The 15,698-nt window shown below is 42.1% G+C and overlaps 2 protein-coding genes across 2 annotated transcripts; both read right to left on the bottom strand.

Moving 5' to 3' along the window:
* Positions 1–1,432: 1,432 nt before the first annotated feature.
* On the bottom strand, positions 1,433–3,858 carry LOC104096943 (pentatricopeptide repeat-containing protein At3g62890-like). Its single transcript, XM_009603401.4, has one exon. The coding sequence runs from the start codon at positions 3,809–3,811 to the stop codon at positions 2,513–2,515; it is 1,299 nt and encodes a 432-aa protein (XP_009601696.1). The 5' UTR covers positions 3,812–3,858; the 3' UTR covers positions 1,433–2,512.
* Positions 3,859–10,771: 6,913 nt separating this feature from the next.
* LOC138908404 (uncharacterized) lies at positions 10,772–11,278 on the bottom strand. The gene has a single exon (XM_070199067.1). It carries the CDS (start codon positions 11,276–11,278, stop codon positions 10,772–10,774), a length of 507 nt encoding a protein of 168 aa, XP_070055168.1.
* Between the last annotated feature and the right edge of the window lie 4,420 nt (positions 11,279–15,698).

Raw genomic sequence — 15,698 nt, 5'->3', positions numbered from 1 at the left:
AGGCCAAGTCGGATCACCCAGCACAAGCGGGACTCTTGGAGCCGCTACCTGTCCCACAGAGACCTTGGGAAAGCATTTCCCTGAATTTCATCACAGGATTACCCAAGGTCGGAAATCATGCAACCATCATGGTGGTAGTAGACCTGTTTTCCAAGTATGCTACCTTCATCGCAGCCCCACAGAACATGTCGGCAGAAGAAACAGCTCGACTCTTCTTCTCCCATGTTGTCAAACATTGGGGTATGCCCAGCAACATCATCAGTGACTGCGACCCACGCTTCACTAGCAAGTTTTGGACCCAACTCTTCAGTTGCCTCGGATCCAAATTGAGTTACAACTCAAACCATCATCATCAGCAAACACATGATCAAACAGACCGGTTCAATGACATGCTGGAGGAATATCTCCGCCAATTTGCTACCGGGTCACAAACACATTGGGTGAAGCTTCTGGATGCTGCTCAGCTGTGTTTCAATTCACAAAAGTGCGCCCATACAAACAAAAGCGCTTTTGAAATTGTTACCGGACAGCAACCGCTACTCCCACAAAATGTGAATGCACCAACCATACCATCATCTCATCGAGCTGCCAGTTTCTCTACAGAATGGGAACAAACTTTGAAGATAGTGCGGAGCTATCTTGTCAATGCCCAAGATAGGGCAACGAGGCATGCCGAACAAAACCGTCGCTTTGCCCAACATCAAGCAGGGGACAAAGTGATGGTAAGAACCCCGAGGCGAAACTTGTTTGCAAAGAGGACCCAAGATCCTCGCCTATTGCCAAGCTACATCGGGCCTTTTTCCATTGCAAGGCGCATCGGGAAATCCACATACCAGCTGAACACACCAGCCTGGTGGAAAATCCATCCAGTCTTCCATGTCAGCCGCCTCAGGCCATTTCAGAAATGCATAGAAGATCATTCAGAAAGACATCTCACAGCACCGAGGGGAACAGACCTCCCAGCCGTCAAGAGCCTGACCAATCATCATCATCCTGCAGGTAAGGCTCCGAGGACGTCGCCAACTCAGGTGGGGGAGAATGTCATGGGCTGCTTTCCATCATCGACCCATGACCCCTTGGACGCGCCCCGTGGCGTCCCGGCAAGCCTCCCAACGCCTAGCGCCACGGTCGGCCCCGTGGTCTCGGCAGCGCCAAGTGACAAGCGAGCATGCGCCTCTGTCGCCCCACCGATATTCAATGCCAGCGCTCAGCGGCTGGCCAATGCCATCAGTGCCGCGCGCACCGACAATGCCGCGCGCACAAATCATCATGTTGCCATCAGCGCCGCACACCCAGACAGTGCCATGCGCGCAGACCCAATGCCAAGCACCAGCGCCCAGCCGCTGGCAGATCCAAATAGTGCTGCGCGCGCCCACAGCAATGCGCGCGCAGACCCTGCTGTTCAAGACAAAGTTGCTGCCATCGGACTTGCTTCCATAAAAGACTAAGTCCTTTTCATTGTAATTATAGAGTAGTTTTACTTCATTCATTTTCAGTGTGCTTCTACAGCTTTCTTAGGTCAACTCATGTAACTTTGGTTTATTTTTTTAAGCATTATTAAGGGGGACCAAAGCATTCAAACATTCAAGCATTCAAACAATTCTCTGTACTGGTGTCTCTCCCCCCCGACACCGCATTTCATCTTGTAATAGCTTTCATCATCATCAATACAATCATCAGCTTTCATCATCAATTGCTCATTTTCCGCTGCTCAATTGCTCACGACATTGGCTTTCCCGTACGGCACTGACAATCTAGTCTAGCGTACGGCGAGGGCCTCAGTTGGCGCATAGCAACCGCACTGACATCGGTTGCTTAGCCTTACGTCGCCCTTCCAAGGAACTTCAGGAAGGCGCCGCGTAACATTACTCATGACTTTTGCTTCTCCAATTACCAGAAACTGTAGTAATATGGCAGAAGCAAAGGCAGTCTTATTTGGGATGAATTGGTGTATTCAGAATAACATCGATCCACAAAATTTTCCTAGACTGCGACTCTTTGTTGGTTATAGAGATGATCAGAGGAAATTCCAAACGACCAGTCCACCATGGCAGTTTTGGGACATTATCAAGCACATTCAAGTTATTACCAGGCAACTAAATTGTGTTATTCGTCATTGTAATAGGGAGGCTGATAAAGTTGTAGATGCTTTAGCTAAGTGGAGCATTGCCAATGATGAAGTGCTTATTTCGACCTTTCATGATCTTTCCACATTCTGCTAAAGAACCTTTAGATTCAATTGGTGTCATTGAGGCATAAACACAGGAAGTATACTTTTGTGTGAGGAAGCAGGGAGACACGTATAACTTATACACCTTCCTATATGCGGCATCTTTTTCCAGTATCTTAGTTTTTTCTGCAATAAGTTGCTTCTTTCTTCGTCTTAACTTGATAAGTCCTCCGCCTTCCTAATTCTACTGTCGGTGAAAGTCACTTCAAGAACAGAAAGAAGAAATAAAAAATTTCTTGACCAGAGCATTATCTAAACAAGAATCTGGTGCAGTTTGATACTTCATGTTGTATTATTTCTTATAAAACTACATCCTCTAGCTTTCCTCACATGTTGATGGAGCATCAATTGCCTCACCCTCTCGGCTTCTGCCCATTTACCACCCAGAACATACAAGTCTGAGATAAGGGTATAAACCCCTCCATCATTCTCTGGCCTCACCAAATTCATGACCCTCTCAATCACTCGCTCTGCCATCTCAAACTGTTTATGCAACTTGCAAGATGACAAAAAGGAACCCCAAATAACTATGTTAGGCTCGGGTGACATAGTATTGATAACTTCATATGCTTCCCCTAACAACCCAGCCTTCCCAAATAAATCAACCATGCAGCCATAATGCTGAATTGTTGGTCTCAGTCCACACTCTTCGATCATTTTGAAATATCCACGACCTTCATCAACCAGCCCTGCTTGTACACAAGCACTAAGTACCCCAGTGAACGTAAACTCGTTAGGTAGCACACCCCCTTGTCTCATTTTCTTGAATATCTCCAAAGCTTCAGTTCCAAAACCATGTTTTGCTGCTCCACAAATTAAAGCAGTCCAAGTAACGACATTTCTATCTTTCATCATATCGAAAACCAGAGAAGCAAAATTCAAGAATCCACATTTAGCATACATGTCTACTAAACAAGTACCAAGCTCCACATTAAGTTCCCAATGATTCTTCACGACAAAACCATGCACTGATTTCCCAAGGAGCAAACCAATTGAGCCCATTTCAGAACAGCCCGCCAATATTGGCCCAATGGTCACTTGATCAGGCTTTAGTTGTTCAAACATAACCATTTCTTGGAAGAGCGCCACACTTTCCTCCCAATGCCCATTGCTCATGTATCCAGCAATCATTGCCGACCACGAAGCTAGGTCTCTCAAAGGCATCTGATCGAACATCTTCCTCGCTCCTTTAACATCCCTGGAACGAGAAAAGCAAGTTATCATCGTGTTCCACGTGACAGTATTTCTCACGGGAATTTCATCGAACAGCTTGTACGCACACTCAAATGAGGTTCCAGCATATGCATTAAGCAGAGAGGTGGCAACATACACGTGGATATTAAAGCCTAATTTGAGGAGATGGGAATGGAGGTGGCATATGAGAGGAAGGTTGCGCAACTCGGTGCATGATTTAAGAGTGAAAAGAATGGCGAAACTGTCGACTGGAATGGCTTGGCGTTGCATTTGAGCGTAGAGTGACAAGGCTCTTTGAGGTGATTTTGCATTTTTAATGGCAAAAGACCATGAACTGAAGGCTCTTAATAATTGCCTTGTGGATTGATTTTTAAGTGCAGGCTGCATTTTTAATAATTTGTGAGCATAGCATAACTTGCCAATTCTCAAGTTAGGATTCGTACGGGGTTTAAGTGGGAAGGTCTGGACTCTATACTTTATATTTTTAAGTTCGAATCATAGGGTCGCACCACCAAACGGCGTTCTCAATTTTAAAAAAAAAACATAAAAATAGAAGTGAAACCAATTATATATATTTGGATATTACTGAAAATATTCATGAGTTTAAGATCTAGTTCCCCTTCATTTTTGAAAGTTCTTACTTCATTGAGTAGGACAAGCCACATTTTAATATCAATAGTATATATTTAATTAACTAAAACCAGATCTTAGCCATGGTTAGAACTTAGAATAATGAATATTTCCTCTTAAATGTTGATACTTCCTCTATTTTCTCCATCTCTGCACCCAAAAATATTTTTAATTCGATGATGCCCAAAATTATTTACTCCCAAAAATCCTGTCAGCAGAGAAAACTTATCAAATTCAAACAATGAAAATCAAGTACTGCTAATATCGTTAGACTAATTATATCTGTTAAGATAACCGCAAGATTGACATTGACTTATGATCCAGAATAATTGAACGTCGTTTTTTTTTTTCGCATGGACAACTAATAAATGTTAGAACATCTATACAATAACTTCTGTTTGTTGGCACATAAGAGGCTTCATTTCCTCCTACAAACTTTTTTGTCAAACTATATCCTTCATTTTCTTCTAGAGGACTTACAGAGAAAAATGACTACTAGTCTTTTTGACATGCTAATATCAATTACTAAGACAAATCCCATCAAAAAAAGCCACCAAGAGTACATTCCTTAAGCTGTTAGAACTAAGAAACTGAATGCCTTCCTTTTCTTGAAGGTGTAGACTTAGCTTCTTCCAAGTTAGCAGATCCAAGACTTTCGGCCCCTTGTCCCCCTTTGTTCGACCAGAATAACTTTGTCGTTTGTTCCTCCATTTCCCATTCTTAAGGCTGCAAGCTCTCCTCTCAAGGCCCTGAGTTCTTCTGCAGAGGCTGCAGCATAATCTTCTTCTGTATTTGTTGTTGCAGATCTTGAACTTCCATATGAAGCACTGTTAAGGTCCCTAATAGCTTTGGGCAGATCCGGAGTACTGCTCCCAGACGAGGCATTAGCCCTTACTTGGTCGAAAAAGAGCACGAAGGGGAAGCCTCTCGTTTTGCACAGCATGCATACAAGCATCCACCGAGAGCTTCTTGCAGTCCATCAACTTACAAATTCTCTTCCTCTCACTCTTGCTGATTCCAGGGTGCTCCTTAAGGTACATATCAATTGCGCGATAGATACCATCATGACCGGGTCGAGGAAAATTGGATACCATCTCTGCTAGTGTCACGATCCCAAATTCACTAGTCGTGATGGCACCTAACCCAACCCGCTAGGTATGCCAACTAATAACCATCCAATTTCAATAATATTAAAAAGACAATTGAACAAAAGGAATTATCTGAATCTTATACATTTCCCAAGAACTGTTAGAACAAATCATGAGCTTCTAAGAATAGAGTTTACAAAGCGGAAATAAAATAAATACATAGTCTGTTTGAATAGTACATAAACAGAGTTTTACAGATCTAAAGCTATCACGAACAAGAGGCAGCTCCAGTCGGGACGCAGGTACATCTTTAATCCAGCTCCCATCGAACACAACAACATCAGCAGCCAACATCTGCACGCAAGGCGCGGAAGTGTAGTATGAGTACAACTGACCCCATGTACACAATAAGTAACAAACCTAACCTTAGGTTGAAAGTAGTGACGAGCTTGTACCAAGGTCGGGTCCCAACTTCAATAACCAACAATAGTTCAAAGCAACATAAAACAAGTAATACCAGAAGTAACTCAACAATCAAATGCTCAACAAAAACATGATTTCTGAAAATAGTTTTGCGTTTCAAGTACTTCAATGAAAAACCCAAATCATTTACCAGAGTTACCAAAAATATGAATAAGTTTGAAAACAATAATTTTTCCAAAATTCTTTCCATAATAAATAAGGTGTTTCATTTTCTTTCCAGATAACCAGTGTAAAACAAATGCATCACTATGCCCATCTGTCAACATGTGTGAGAAATCATGAATAATGTGATACCATACATCATGAGAAAAATACATCTCTATGCGTGTATGTTATGTGTGCATGTCAATGCAATGTATCTCAGAGATAAACTCATGTACTCACACTCTCAAAGTACTCAATCTCACTGTCTCGCATTCTCTCTCACTATGCTCAAAGCTCAGCACACTCAATCACTCAGCGCTATACAATGTCTGCTACGGCGAGCAGCCCGATCCATATATGACCATAAGGCCTGTTTGCAACGTGCAACCCGATCCACATATATATAGTCGATTGTGCTCACTAGGGATGTGTAGACTCCGGAGGGGCAACTTCAACCCAAGTGTTATATTGTTGTGGCGTGCAGCCCGATCCAATATTGTTGCGGCGTGTAACCCGATTCAATATTATTGCGGCGTGCAACCCGATCCAGTACTGTTGCGGCGTGCAACCCGATGCAATATTATTGTGGTGTGCAACCTGATCCAATAATATATATATATATAGCCCGAAGGCTCGTTGCGGCGTGCAACTTGATCCATCTAAAATATAATCAATATAATATGCTGCGACATGCAGCCCGATCCCAAAAAGTCACTCTCACTTAGGCCCTCAGCCTCACTCAGTCATCAATCTCTCCAGTCTCACTCACGGGCTCACAATGTCATGAAACTAGCCCGACAACAATGATATGATGTGTCAATAAATAATATCTGAGATCGAGATATGGTATTAATGCATGAAAATGATTGAGTACGAAATATCAATGAATTCAGTGAGATGACAGTAAGAAACGACCACTATGGGTCCAAACAATATCGGCATAAAGCCTAAACATGATATCTAGCATGATTGACATCTCAATTACTTTATCACATGGTGAAAATACGAATATCAATAAAATAGGGCCACTATTCAGTGCCATGGAAACAACAGAGTCTCAGTTCACATGGTGCACGCCTACATGCCCGTCATCTAGCATGTGCGTCACCTCAACACAAATTACATAACACGTATTTCAGGGTTTCATACCCTCAGCACTAAGATAAGAAGAGTTACTTACCTCGAACAAGCCAATTTCAACACCGAGCAAGCCAAGCGATGCTCCAAAATGCCATCCCGCGCGTTCCGACCTCTGAACGGCTCAAAAACTATCCAAAAACAACCCAAATACATCAAACAATACTAAAGGAACCAATCCTGATCGAAAAGATAAAATCTTGAATAAAAAGCCCAAAATCGGCCAAAGGCCCATCCCGGGCCCGCACCTCGGAACCCGACAAAATTTATAAAATCCAACAACCCATTCAATTAGGAGTCCAACCATACTAGTTTCACTCAAATCCGACTCCAATTCGATGTTCAAAACTCAAAAATTCATATTATGAAACTTTAGGCCAAAACCCCCAATTTTCTCAATTAAATTCACAATTCAATTACCAAAAACGAAGGTAGATTTGCGATATAAGATCAAAAATGAGTAGAGAACACTTACCCCAGTCCACAAGATGAAAATTGCTCCAAGAATCGCCTCAATCCGAGCTTGGAAGTGTTAAAATGAAGCCAAAATCGCGAACCCTTGTATTTATCATTCTGCCCAGCACTTTCGCACCTGTGACACATTAGCCGCTTCTGCGGCGTCGCATTTGCGACCAAAAACACGCTTATGCGGAGAAGCATTGGAGGTCTGCCTTCGCACCTGCGGTAAAATACCCGCATCCGTGCACTCGCAGGTGCGCGCCCACTTGTCGCTTCTGCGCTCAACTCCGCATCTGTGCCTTCGCAGATGCGAAGCAATCTCTGCTTCTGCGGAACCCTGCTCCCAGTAATATTTCTGCTCCTGCGACCCCTTCGTCGCTTCTGCGACCCTCGCACCTTCGCAAACTAGCCGCAGGTGCGGTCACACCAGAACCAGCAATCGCAACATTGAAGAAAATGATCCGAAATCAATCTGAAACACACCCGAGCCTCTCGGGACCCCGTCTGAATATACCAACAAGTTCCATAACACAATACAGACCTACTCGAGGCCTCAAAACACATATAACAACATCAAATCGACGAACCACACCTCAAATCGAAATCTATGAATTTTAAACTTTTAAATTCAATAACTCGTGCCAAAACATAGCAACTCAATCCGGAATGATTTCAAATTTTGCGCACAAGTCCCAAATAACATAACTAAGCTATTCCAATTCCTAGAATCACAATCCGAATCCGATATACAAAAGTCCACTCCCAGTCAAACTTTCCAAAATTTCAACTTTCGTCATTTTGAGCCAAATTCAACTACGGACCTCCGAATCACAATCCGGACGCGCTCTTAAGTCTGAAATCACCCAACGGAGCTGATGGAATAATCTGAACTCCGTTCCGTGTTCAAATTCACAAAAAGTCAAACTTGGTCGACTCTTTCAAATTTAAAGCTTCTAGCTGAGAATCATTCTTTCAAATCAATTCTGAATAACCTGAAAACCAAAACCGATGATTCACATAAGTTATATTACATCATACAGAGCAACTCATTCTCTCAAACAACCGAGCGAAGTGTAAATTCTCAAAAAGACCGGTCGGGTCGTTACATCCTCCCCCACTTAAACATACGTTCGTCCTCGAACGTGTCCATAGTTGTTCCCAAAGCCATCAAACCGCTGTATAACCTTGCCATGCACATACCCGAGGGTGATCCCATGTTACCCTATCCCATACAGGTCCGATAACACAACATAACTGAAATTTCTCAATTCAACCTAGCCCACAAGCCTTCGAATCAAATTTCCAACATCCGGAATTTCTTATAAGATCAGAATTTCGCATCTACATACCGTATAATTCTGAACAAGCTGTACCAAAAGCCGTAACCATAACTCAAATACTCAAATTCAAATACCACATAGCTCAAATGCTCGAAGCAATGATTTCTAATCACAGTAGCTGCTCAAATCAACCCAATGACGGTAATAAAGCTCATATCAAACAAAACCTTGTTCTAACACCTTCGTACACTGTCGATGATGAATGAAACACGCAGAACTCATAACCATTCATCAGATCAACCAGTCATGGAATTCCTTCTCATTCGACAAGAACTATAGCTAATTCTAAGTCGACTTTCGATATTATCCTTCCAAACATGCTGTAATCAATTATGATAGTATCCATCCTAGGCCCAATGACTCATCTCAACCAACACGACCACTCTAGTGACATGCCACATCAATACAATCTGATGCCATAACCCGTGCAATCCGTGCACCAATAAGCAACCTTCCAAATATACTCAAATCATGGAAAAATGATTCAGATGAGAGAATTGTCCCGCAAGCTCAACAAGTACCACCACAACACAATTCTAAGAACCTATCACACACCGTAGAACCAAAACACATGAATCTAACACAAAGGATCGGATCTTAACATAACTCCGCTGCAGTGCGTGACCCTATCCAAATACTGGTTCATATGAAATACCTCAAGCCACCCTGCTAAAAATCAATAACCATGCACAATTCAACATCAAGTACTCCAAGTGCATTACAATAACCACGGAGAAGCAAATGACACAATGAAACTCAAAACCCGAAAGAACATAACCAATACTCCATCAACCAAGCAATACCCAATACTCTTCTCGCTCAAATTCCGCTATAAGGCCCCAATAGAACCGCACCATATGTGTATATAACCAATGAATCACAACTCCTCGTAGCATAAAAGAGCAGCTCACAAATCATCTCAGAACATGAATAAGCTCAACAACAACCGAATGACACATCCCTCAACAATAGCAGTATGGAGCCAACCAATCCAGCTCGGTGTAGAATACACATCCTAATTGGGCCTACCAATGGACCCCCAAATCGACTCTGGTCACCCACAAATAGATAAATAGCCCTCCGAAAATCCACAATGACTGAATCATAACACAAACTACCATCTAGCTATCTTCGCCACAACCTCACAGTCCACAACCATGAAACAATCTACTCCTAAGAACTCCCAGCCTCCAAATCCATAAAGCACACGAATCACCATATTTGATTCCATCTCCACCGCCAAAATGTCTAGAACATCTCTCATACACGGTCACCTCATGAGAAATACTTCTAAAATTCTTCTGTGCCACATAGAAAAATTTGAATATCAGCAGTCGATCAACCAGGAGAGTGCCACAATACCAATGAAGTATCCATAAATCAAAACACATTGCCTCTTCTGAAATGCACACCCTTCTCAGGCAATACCAAGTTGTAGTATCATTCACCTAGTCATCTGAATCCATCCATGTTGCCTACGAATTTATGTCATTCCCTTCAAAACTGAACTGTGACCTTGCACAAGAAAATCTCAATCCCACGCAATGCACCGCGTCTACCATGCCATCCTGTGAAGAGTACAGGAATATCATAATCAACTATGAGTCACAAGCAGAATACATACCCGATCTGTGAGAAACCTTCCATATGATCTCATCCCGGAGAAAATTTCAATACGCAACGTATTCCTCACGCCGGTAGGAAATATTTAAAAGCCATTGAGAACTCTTCGAAACCCATTTTCACACAACCAAGCTATCTGAACCGGGTCTCTGTAACTCAAATTAGCCACGCAGGTTGCCAAAACCCAAGAGCATTGCCATTAAACACCTATAGAGTCTAGCCGCGTCATAAGTACCCAAAGAACCGATCATACCCATTACTGTGCTAACCCAACCTACTACCACGTTGTTCTATTTCTCCAAGTCCCTTCCAAATTGCCTTCAAGTTGATACTTCTCCTTGACATAAGTCAATCTTGGAGAAATACTTGGCAACCTGGAGTTGGTCAAATAGGCCGTCAATCCTTAGAAGTCGATACTTCTTTTTTATAGTAACCTTATTCAACTATCGATAATCGATACACATCCTTAACGATACGTTTTTCTTCCGCACAAACAAGAATGGCACACCCCAAGGTAAAGTGTTAGGCCTAATGAAGCCCTTATCCAGAAAGTCCTTCAGCTGTGCCTTCAACTCTCGCAACTCTGTCGGGGCCATCCTGTATGTAGAGATAGAGATCGGTTGAGTGTAAGGCAACACATCAATGCTAAACTCAATCTCCCTTTCAGGAGGAAGTCCTGGAAGTTCATAGACCATGGGGATTGATTGTAGAGTAGGCGGCTTCACCTCCGCATATGTAACACGAACGAGATGACAAATGTAACCTTTTGAGATAATCTCCCTTGCCTTAAGATAGGAAATAAACCTACCTTTCGGCGTAGCAATGTTCCCCTTCCATTCAATGACGGGTTCACCGGGAAGCTGAAACCTAACCATCTTCGTACAACAATCAACGTTTGCATAGCATGAGGCTAACCAGTCCATTCCCATTATCACATCGAAAGAAACCATTTTTAACTCAAATAGATTTGCCGAGGTTTGACAACTACAAATCATCACTCTGTAACCTCTATATACCCTTTTAGCAATCACAAAATCTCCTATCAGAGTGGACATTACCCGAGTCATCCTCGATCTCAGCCTCTACAAGTCATAATTGATTCACCAGTATACCCCGAACCGAAACCAACACGACACATAACCGTGCAAACAACTCGTCGATAGCAGACTCCCCCACTTGGCTCAAAGCCATAGAACAAAATAGTGGATAACATCACGATACCCATACTCTGTTACTGCCAGAATCCCGCATTGAAATTCAACTAAATCCTTCGTAAGCCCATGTAACACAAACCATATAATATCTCAAATCATCTGCAAATCTTGTAGTCACCCTTGTAATAGTCAAGACAATATCACAAGCGATCCAAACTCAAATTGCAACATATATCATTCACTGGTAAAAGATAACTCTTTACAAAACATCTTAAGGACCACACATCCTCAGGATACCTCGTAGGAGATAACCCGCCTACTCTACCTCAAACCGACATCTCTCTATACCCGTCCACAATCACGACTACTATGCAATCACTTAATATTCTTGATTCTGAACTCATCAACAAAACATGAGAATCTACTTTACTCCACAACTAAACAACATGAGAGATCCCTCAACACACCTATAATTCGAGACCATACGCCAAATCAAGACAGAAATCAAACACCCCATAGTCCTTGCTACATCTCAAGTAAACTCTTCTCGTCACATTCGAACAATCTGAACACATTTCGCAGTCTCATCATACTCACCCTGTAGTCATCCAATCACAAATTTCTCTAACGGGGACACCACCGGACATATAAGTCCCATAAATACGTGTTCACACAACCGAAATCTCCATGCTCAATCCACCGTCAAAACCCGGCCTCAACTCCTCCAGACTGGCCCATCATCAGGATACCAAAATCACATCTCGTACCCCAACTATGGAATCACAAGCCGTCGGCACATAGTCAATACCGAGCGCTCACATGCACATACGAATGAGTGGAAGGAATTCAAAGAGTTACGCTTCAAACTGAATCAATGTCGCACGATAAGGAAAGAAAGATGGGAAGTATATCCTAAATGTTTTGTAGCCTCTCGAAGATAGGTATGGACGTCATCATACAGATCCGCAAGACTCTACTAGACACTTGCTCATGACTTGTAGAACCACTAGTCGTGATGGCACCTAACCCAACTCGCTAGGTATGCCAACTAATAACCATCCAATTTCAATAATATTAAAAAGATAATTGAATAAAAGGAATTATCTGAATCTTATACATTTCCCAAGAACTGGTAGTACAAATCATGAGCTTCTAAGAATAAAGTTTACAAAGCGGAAATGAAATAAATACATAGTCTATTTGAATAGTACATAAACAGAGTTTTACAGAACTAAAGCTATCACGAACAAGAGGTAGCTACATCCGGGACGCATGTACATCTTCAATCCAGCTCCCATCGAACACAACAACATCAACAACCAGCATCTGCATGCAAGGTGCAGAAGTATAGTATGAGTACAACCGACCCCATGTACATAATAAGTAACAAACCTAACCTTAGGTTGAAAGTAGTGACGAGCTTGTACCAAGGTCGGGTCCCAACTTCAATAACCAACAATAGTTCATAACAATATAAAACAAGTAATACCAGAAGTAACTCAACAATCAAATGCTCAACAAAAATATGATTTCTGAAAATAGTTCTGCCTTTCAAGAACTTCAATGAAAACCCAACTCATTTACCAGAGTTACCAAAAATATGAATAAGTTTGAAAACAATAATTTTAGCAAAATCCTTTCCATAATAAATAAGGCATTTCATTTTCTTTCTAGATAACCAGTGTAAAACAAATGCATCACTATGCCCATCTGTCAACGTGTGTGAGAAATCATGAATGATGTGATACCGTACAACATGAGGAAAATACATCTCTATGCATGTATTTCATGTGTGTATGTCAATTCAATGTATCTCAGAGATAAACTCATGTACTCACACTCTCAGAGTACTCAATCTCACTGTCTCACATTCTCTCTCACTATGCTCCAGGCTCAGCACACTCAATCACTCAGCACTGTACAATACCTGCTGCGGCGTGCAGCCCGATCCATGTATGACTATAAGGCCCGTTGCGGCGTGCAACCCGATCCACATATATATAGTCGACTGCGCTCATTAGGGGTGTGCAGACTCCGGAAGGGCTCCTTCAGCCCAAGCACTATATTGTTGCGGCATGCAGCCCTATCCAATATTGTTGCGGCGTACAACCCGATCAAATATTATTGCGGTGTGCAACCCGATCCAATACTGTTGCGGCATGCATCCTGATCCAATAACATATATATAGCCCGAAGGATCGTTGCGGCGTGCAACCCGATCCCTATAAAATATAATCAGTATAATATGTTGTGGCGTGCAACATGAGCCCAAAATGTCACTCTCACTCAGGCCCTCGGCCTCACTCAGTCATCAATCTCTCCAGTCTCACTCACGGGATCACAATGTCATGAAACTAGCCCGACAACAATGATATAATGTGTCAATAAATAATATCTGAGATTGAGATATGGTATGAAATCAGTGAGATGACAGTAAGAAACTACCACTATGGTCTCACGACCCGACCGGTCGATTTGAGAATAATAGCCTTGTCCCCTTTTTTATTGCTTCTCCTATATCTATTCCTACTATTGTGACTTGCTGGGAGGTTTCGTTTTGATTTTTGGAGTATTTTGGGACACTTAGTCCTTAAATGGAGGTTTAAGCCGTATGATTTAGATTGTAGTCGGAACTGTATGAAGACAACTCCGGAATGGAATTATTTTGGTTCCTTTAGCTCCGTTAGGTGATTTTGGGTTTAGGGGTGTGTCCGGATTGTATTTTGGAGGTCTGTAGCTCATTTTGGCTTGAAATGGCTAAAATAGGAATTTTTGTTTGGAAGCTTGACCGGGGAGTTGACCTTTTGATATCGGGGTTGGAATCCAGTTTCGAAAATTTTCAAAGCTCCGTTATGTCATTTATGACTTGTGTGCAAAATTTGAGGTCAATAGGACTTGATTTGATAGGTTTCGACATCAAATGTAGAAGTTGGAAATTCTTAATTTCGTTAAGCTTAAATTGGGGTGTGAATTGTGATTTTTGCGTTGTTTGATGTGATTTGAGATTTAAAATAAGTTCGTATGATGTTTTAGTACTTTTTGGTGTATTTGGTTGAGGTCCCGAGAGCCTCGGGTGAGTTTCGGATGGTTAACGGATCAAAAGTTGGACTTAAACAGCTGCTGCAAAAGCTACTACAATTTTCTTCTGTTGGAAATGCAAAAAATCGAGCCCAGGAACGAAGCCTAGAAATCGAGCCCAGAATCGAAGGCCAGGGTCAAGGGCCTGGATCGAAACCAGGGTCGAGGCTCAGGACCGATGGCCATGATCGAGGCTCAGGATCGAGGGCCATGATCGAGGCTCAGGATCAAGGGCCATGATTGAAGGCTCAGGATCGAGGGCCATGATCGAAGGACAGAATCAAGGGCCATGATCGAGGGCCAGGATCGAAGCCATGATCGATGCCCAGGATTGAAGGTCAGGATCGAGTACCAAGATCGAGGGCCATGATCGAAGCCTTTATCGAGGGCCAGGATAGAGGCAGGACCGAGGGCTACCTGGACAGAATTATAAAACAGGGGACTTCGTCCCCTGTGCCATTTTTGACGAATTGGAACTTGGGGAGAGGCAATTTTTGGGATATTTCCAGAGAAAACATCGGGGTAAGTTATCTTAACTCAATTATGGTTAGATTACCCGAATCTATCAATTGTTTTCACCATTTAATTAATGTTTTGAAATTTATATTTGGGAAAATTTTATAAAAATTCAAAGAAATGAATTTTTGAGATTTCGTTGTCGATTAAGAGTCGAATTTGGGTGAAACTGGTATGGTTGGACTCGTAATCGAATGAGTTGTCGGATTTCATGAGTTTTGTCGGATTCTGAGATGTGGGCCCCATGGGCAATTTTTGAGTTAATTTTGGATTTTTACTAAAAAATGTAATTTTGCTTATTAAATTGATTCGTATAATTTTTGTTCACTATATCGAATTATTTTGGCTAGATTCGATCCATTCGGAGTCGGATATTCATGGAAAAGGCATTTTTACCGATTGATTGAGCTTGGTTCGAGATAAGTGACTTGCCTAACTTTGTGTGGGGGAACTCCCCGTAGGATTTGTACTATTTTTGATATATGAGCGCCGTGTACGTGAGGTAACGAGTACGTACACAGGCTAATTGTGTAAAAACCCAATTTTTCTACTAAGTAATAACCTGATTTCCTTCTTATTTGAGTTACATCAGCATGTGTGGTATCCAGCTAGACTAGAATAA

Source organism: Nicotiana tomentosiformis, chromosome 3 (genome assembly GCF_000390325.3).
Source record: "Nicotiana tomentosiformis chromosome 3, ASM39032v3, whole genome shotgun sequence".
Classification (NCBI taxonomy): Eukaryota; Viridiplantae; Streptophyta; class Magnoliopsida; order Solanales; family Solanaceae; genus Nicotiana; species Nicotiana tomentosiformis.
This window is presented reverse-complemented; position numbering and strand designations above follow the sequence as displayed.

Coding starts and splice junctions, on each gene's coding strand:
- LOC104096943 (XM_009603401.4), bottom strand. CDS start 3,811: ATGCAGCCTGCACTTAAAAATCAATCCACAAGGCAATTATTAAGAGCC.
- LOC138908404 (XM_070199067.1), bottom strand. CDS start 11,278: ATGGTTTCTTTCGATGTGATAATGGGAATGGACTGGTTAGCCTCATGC.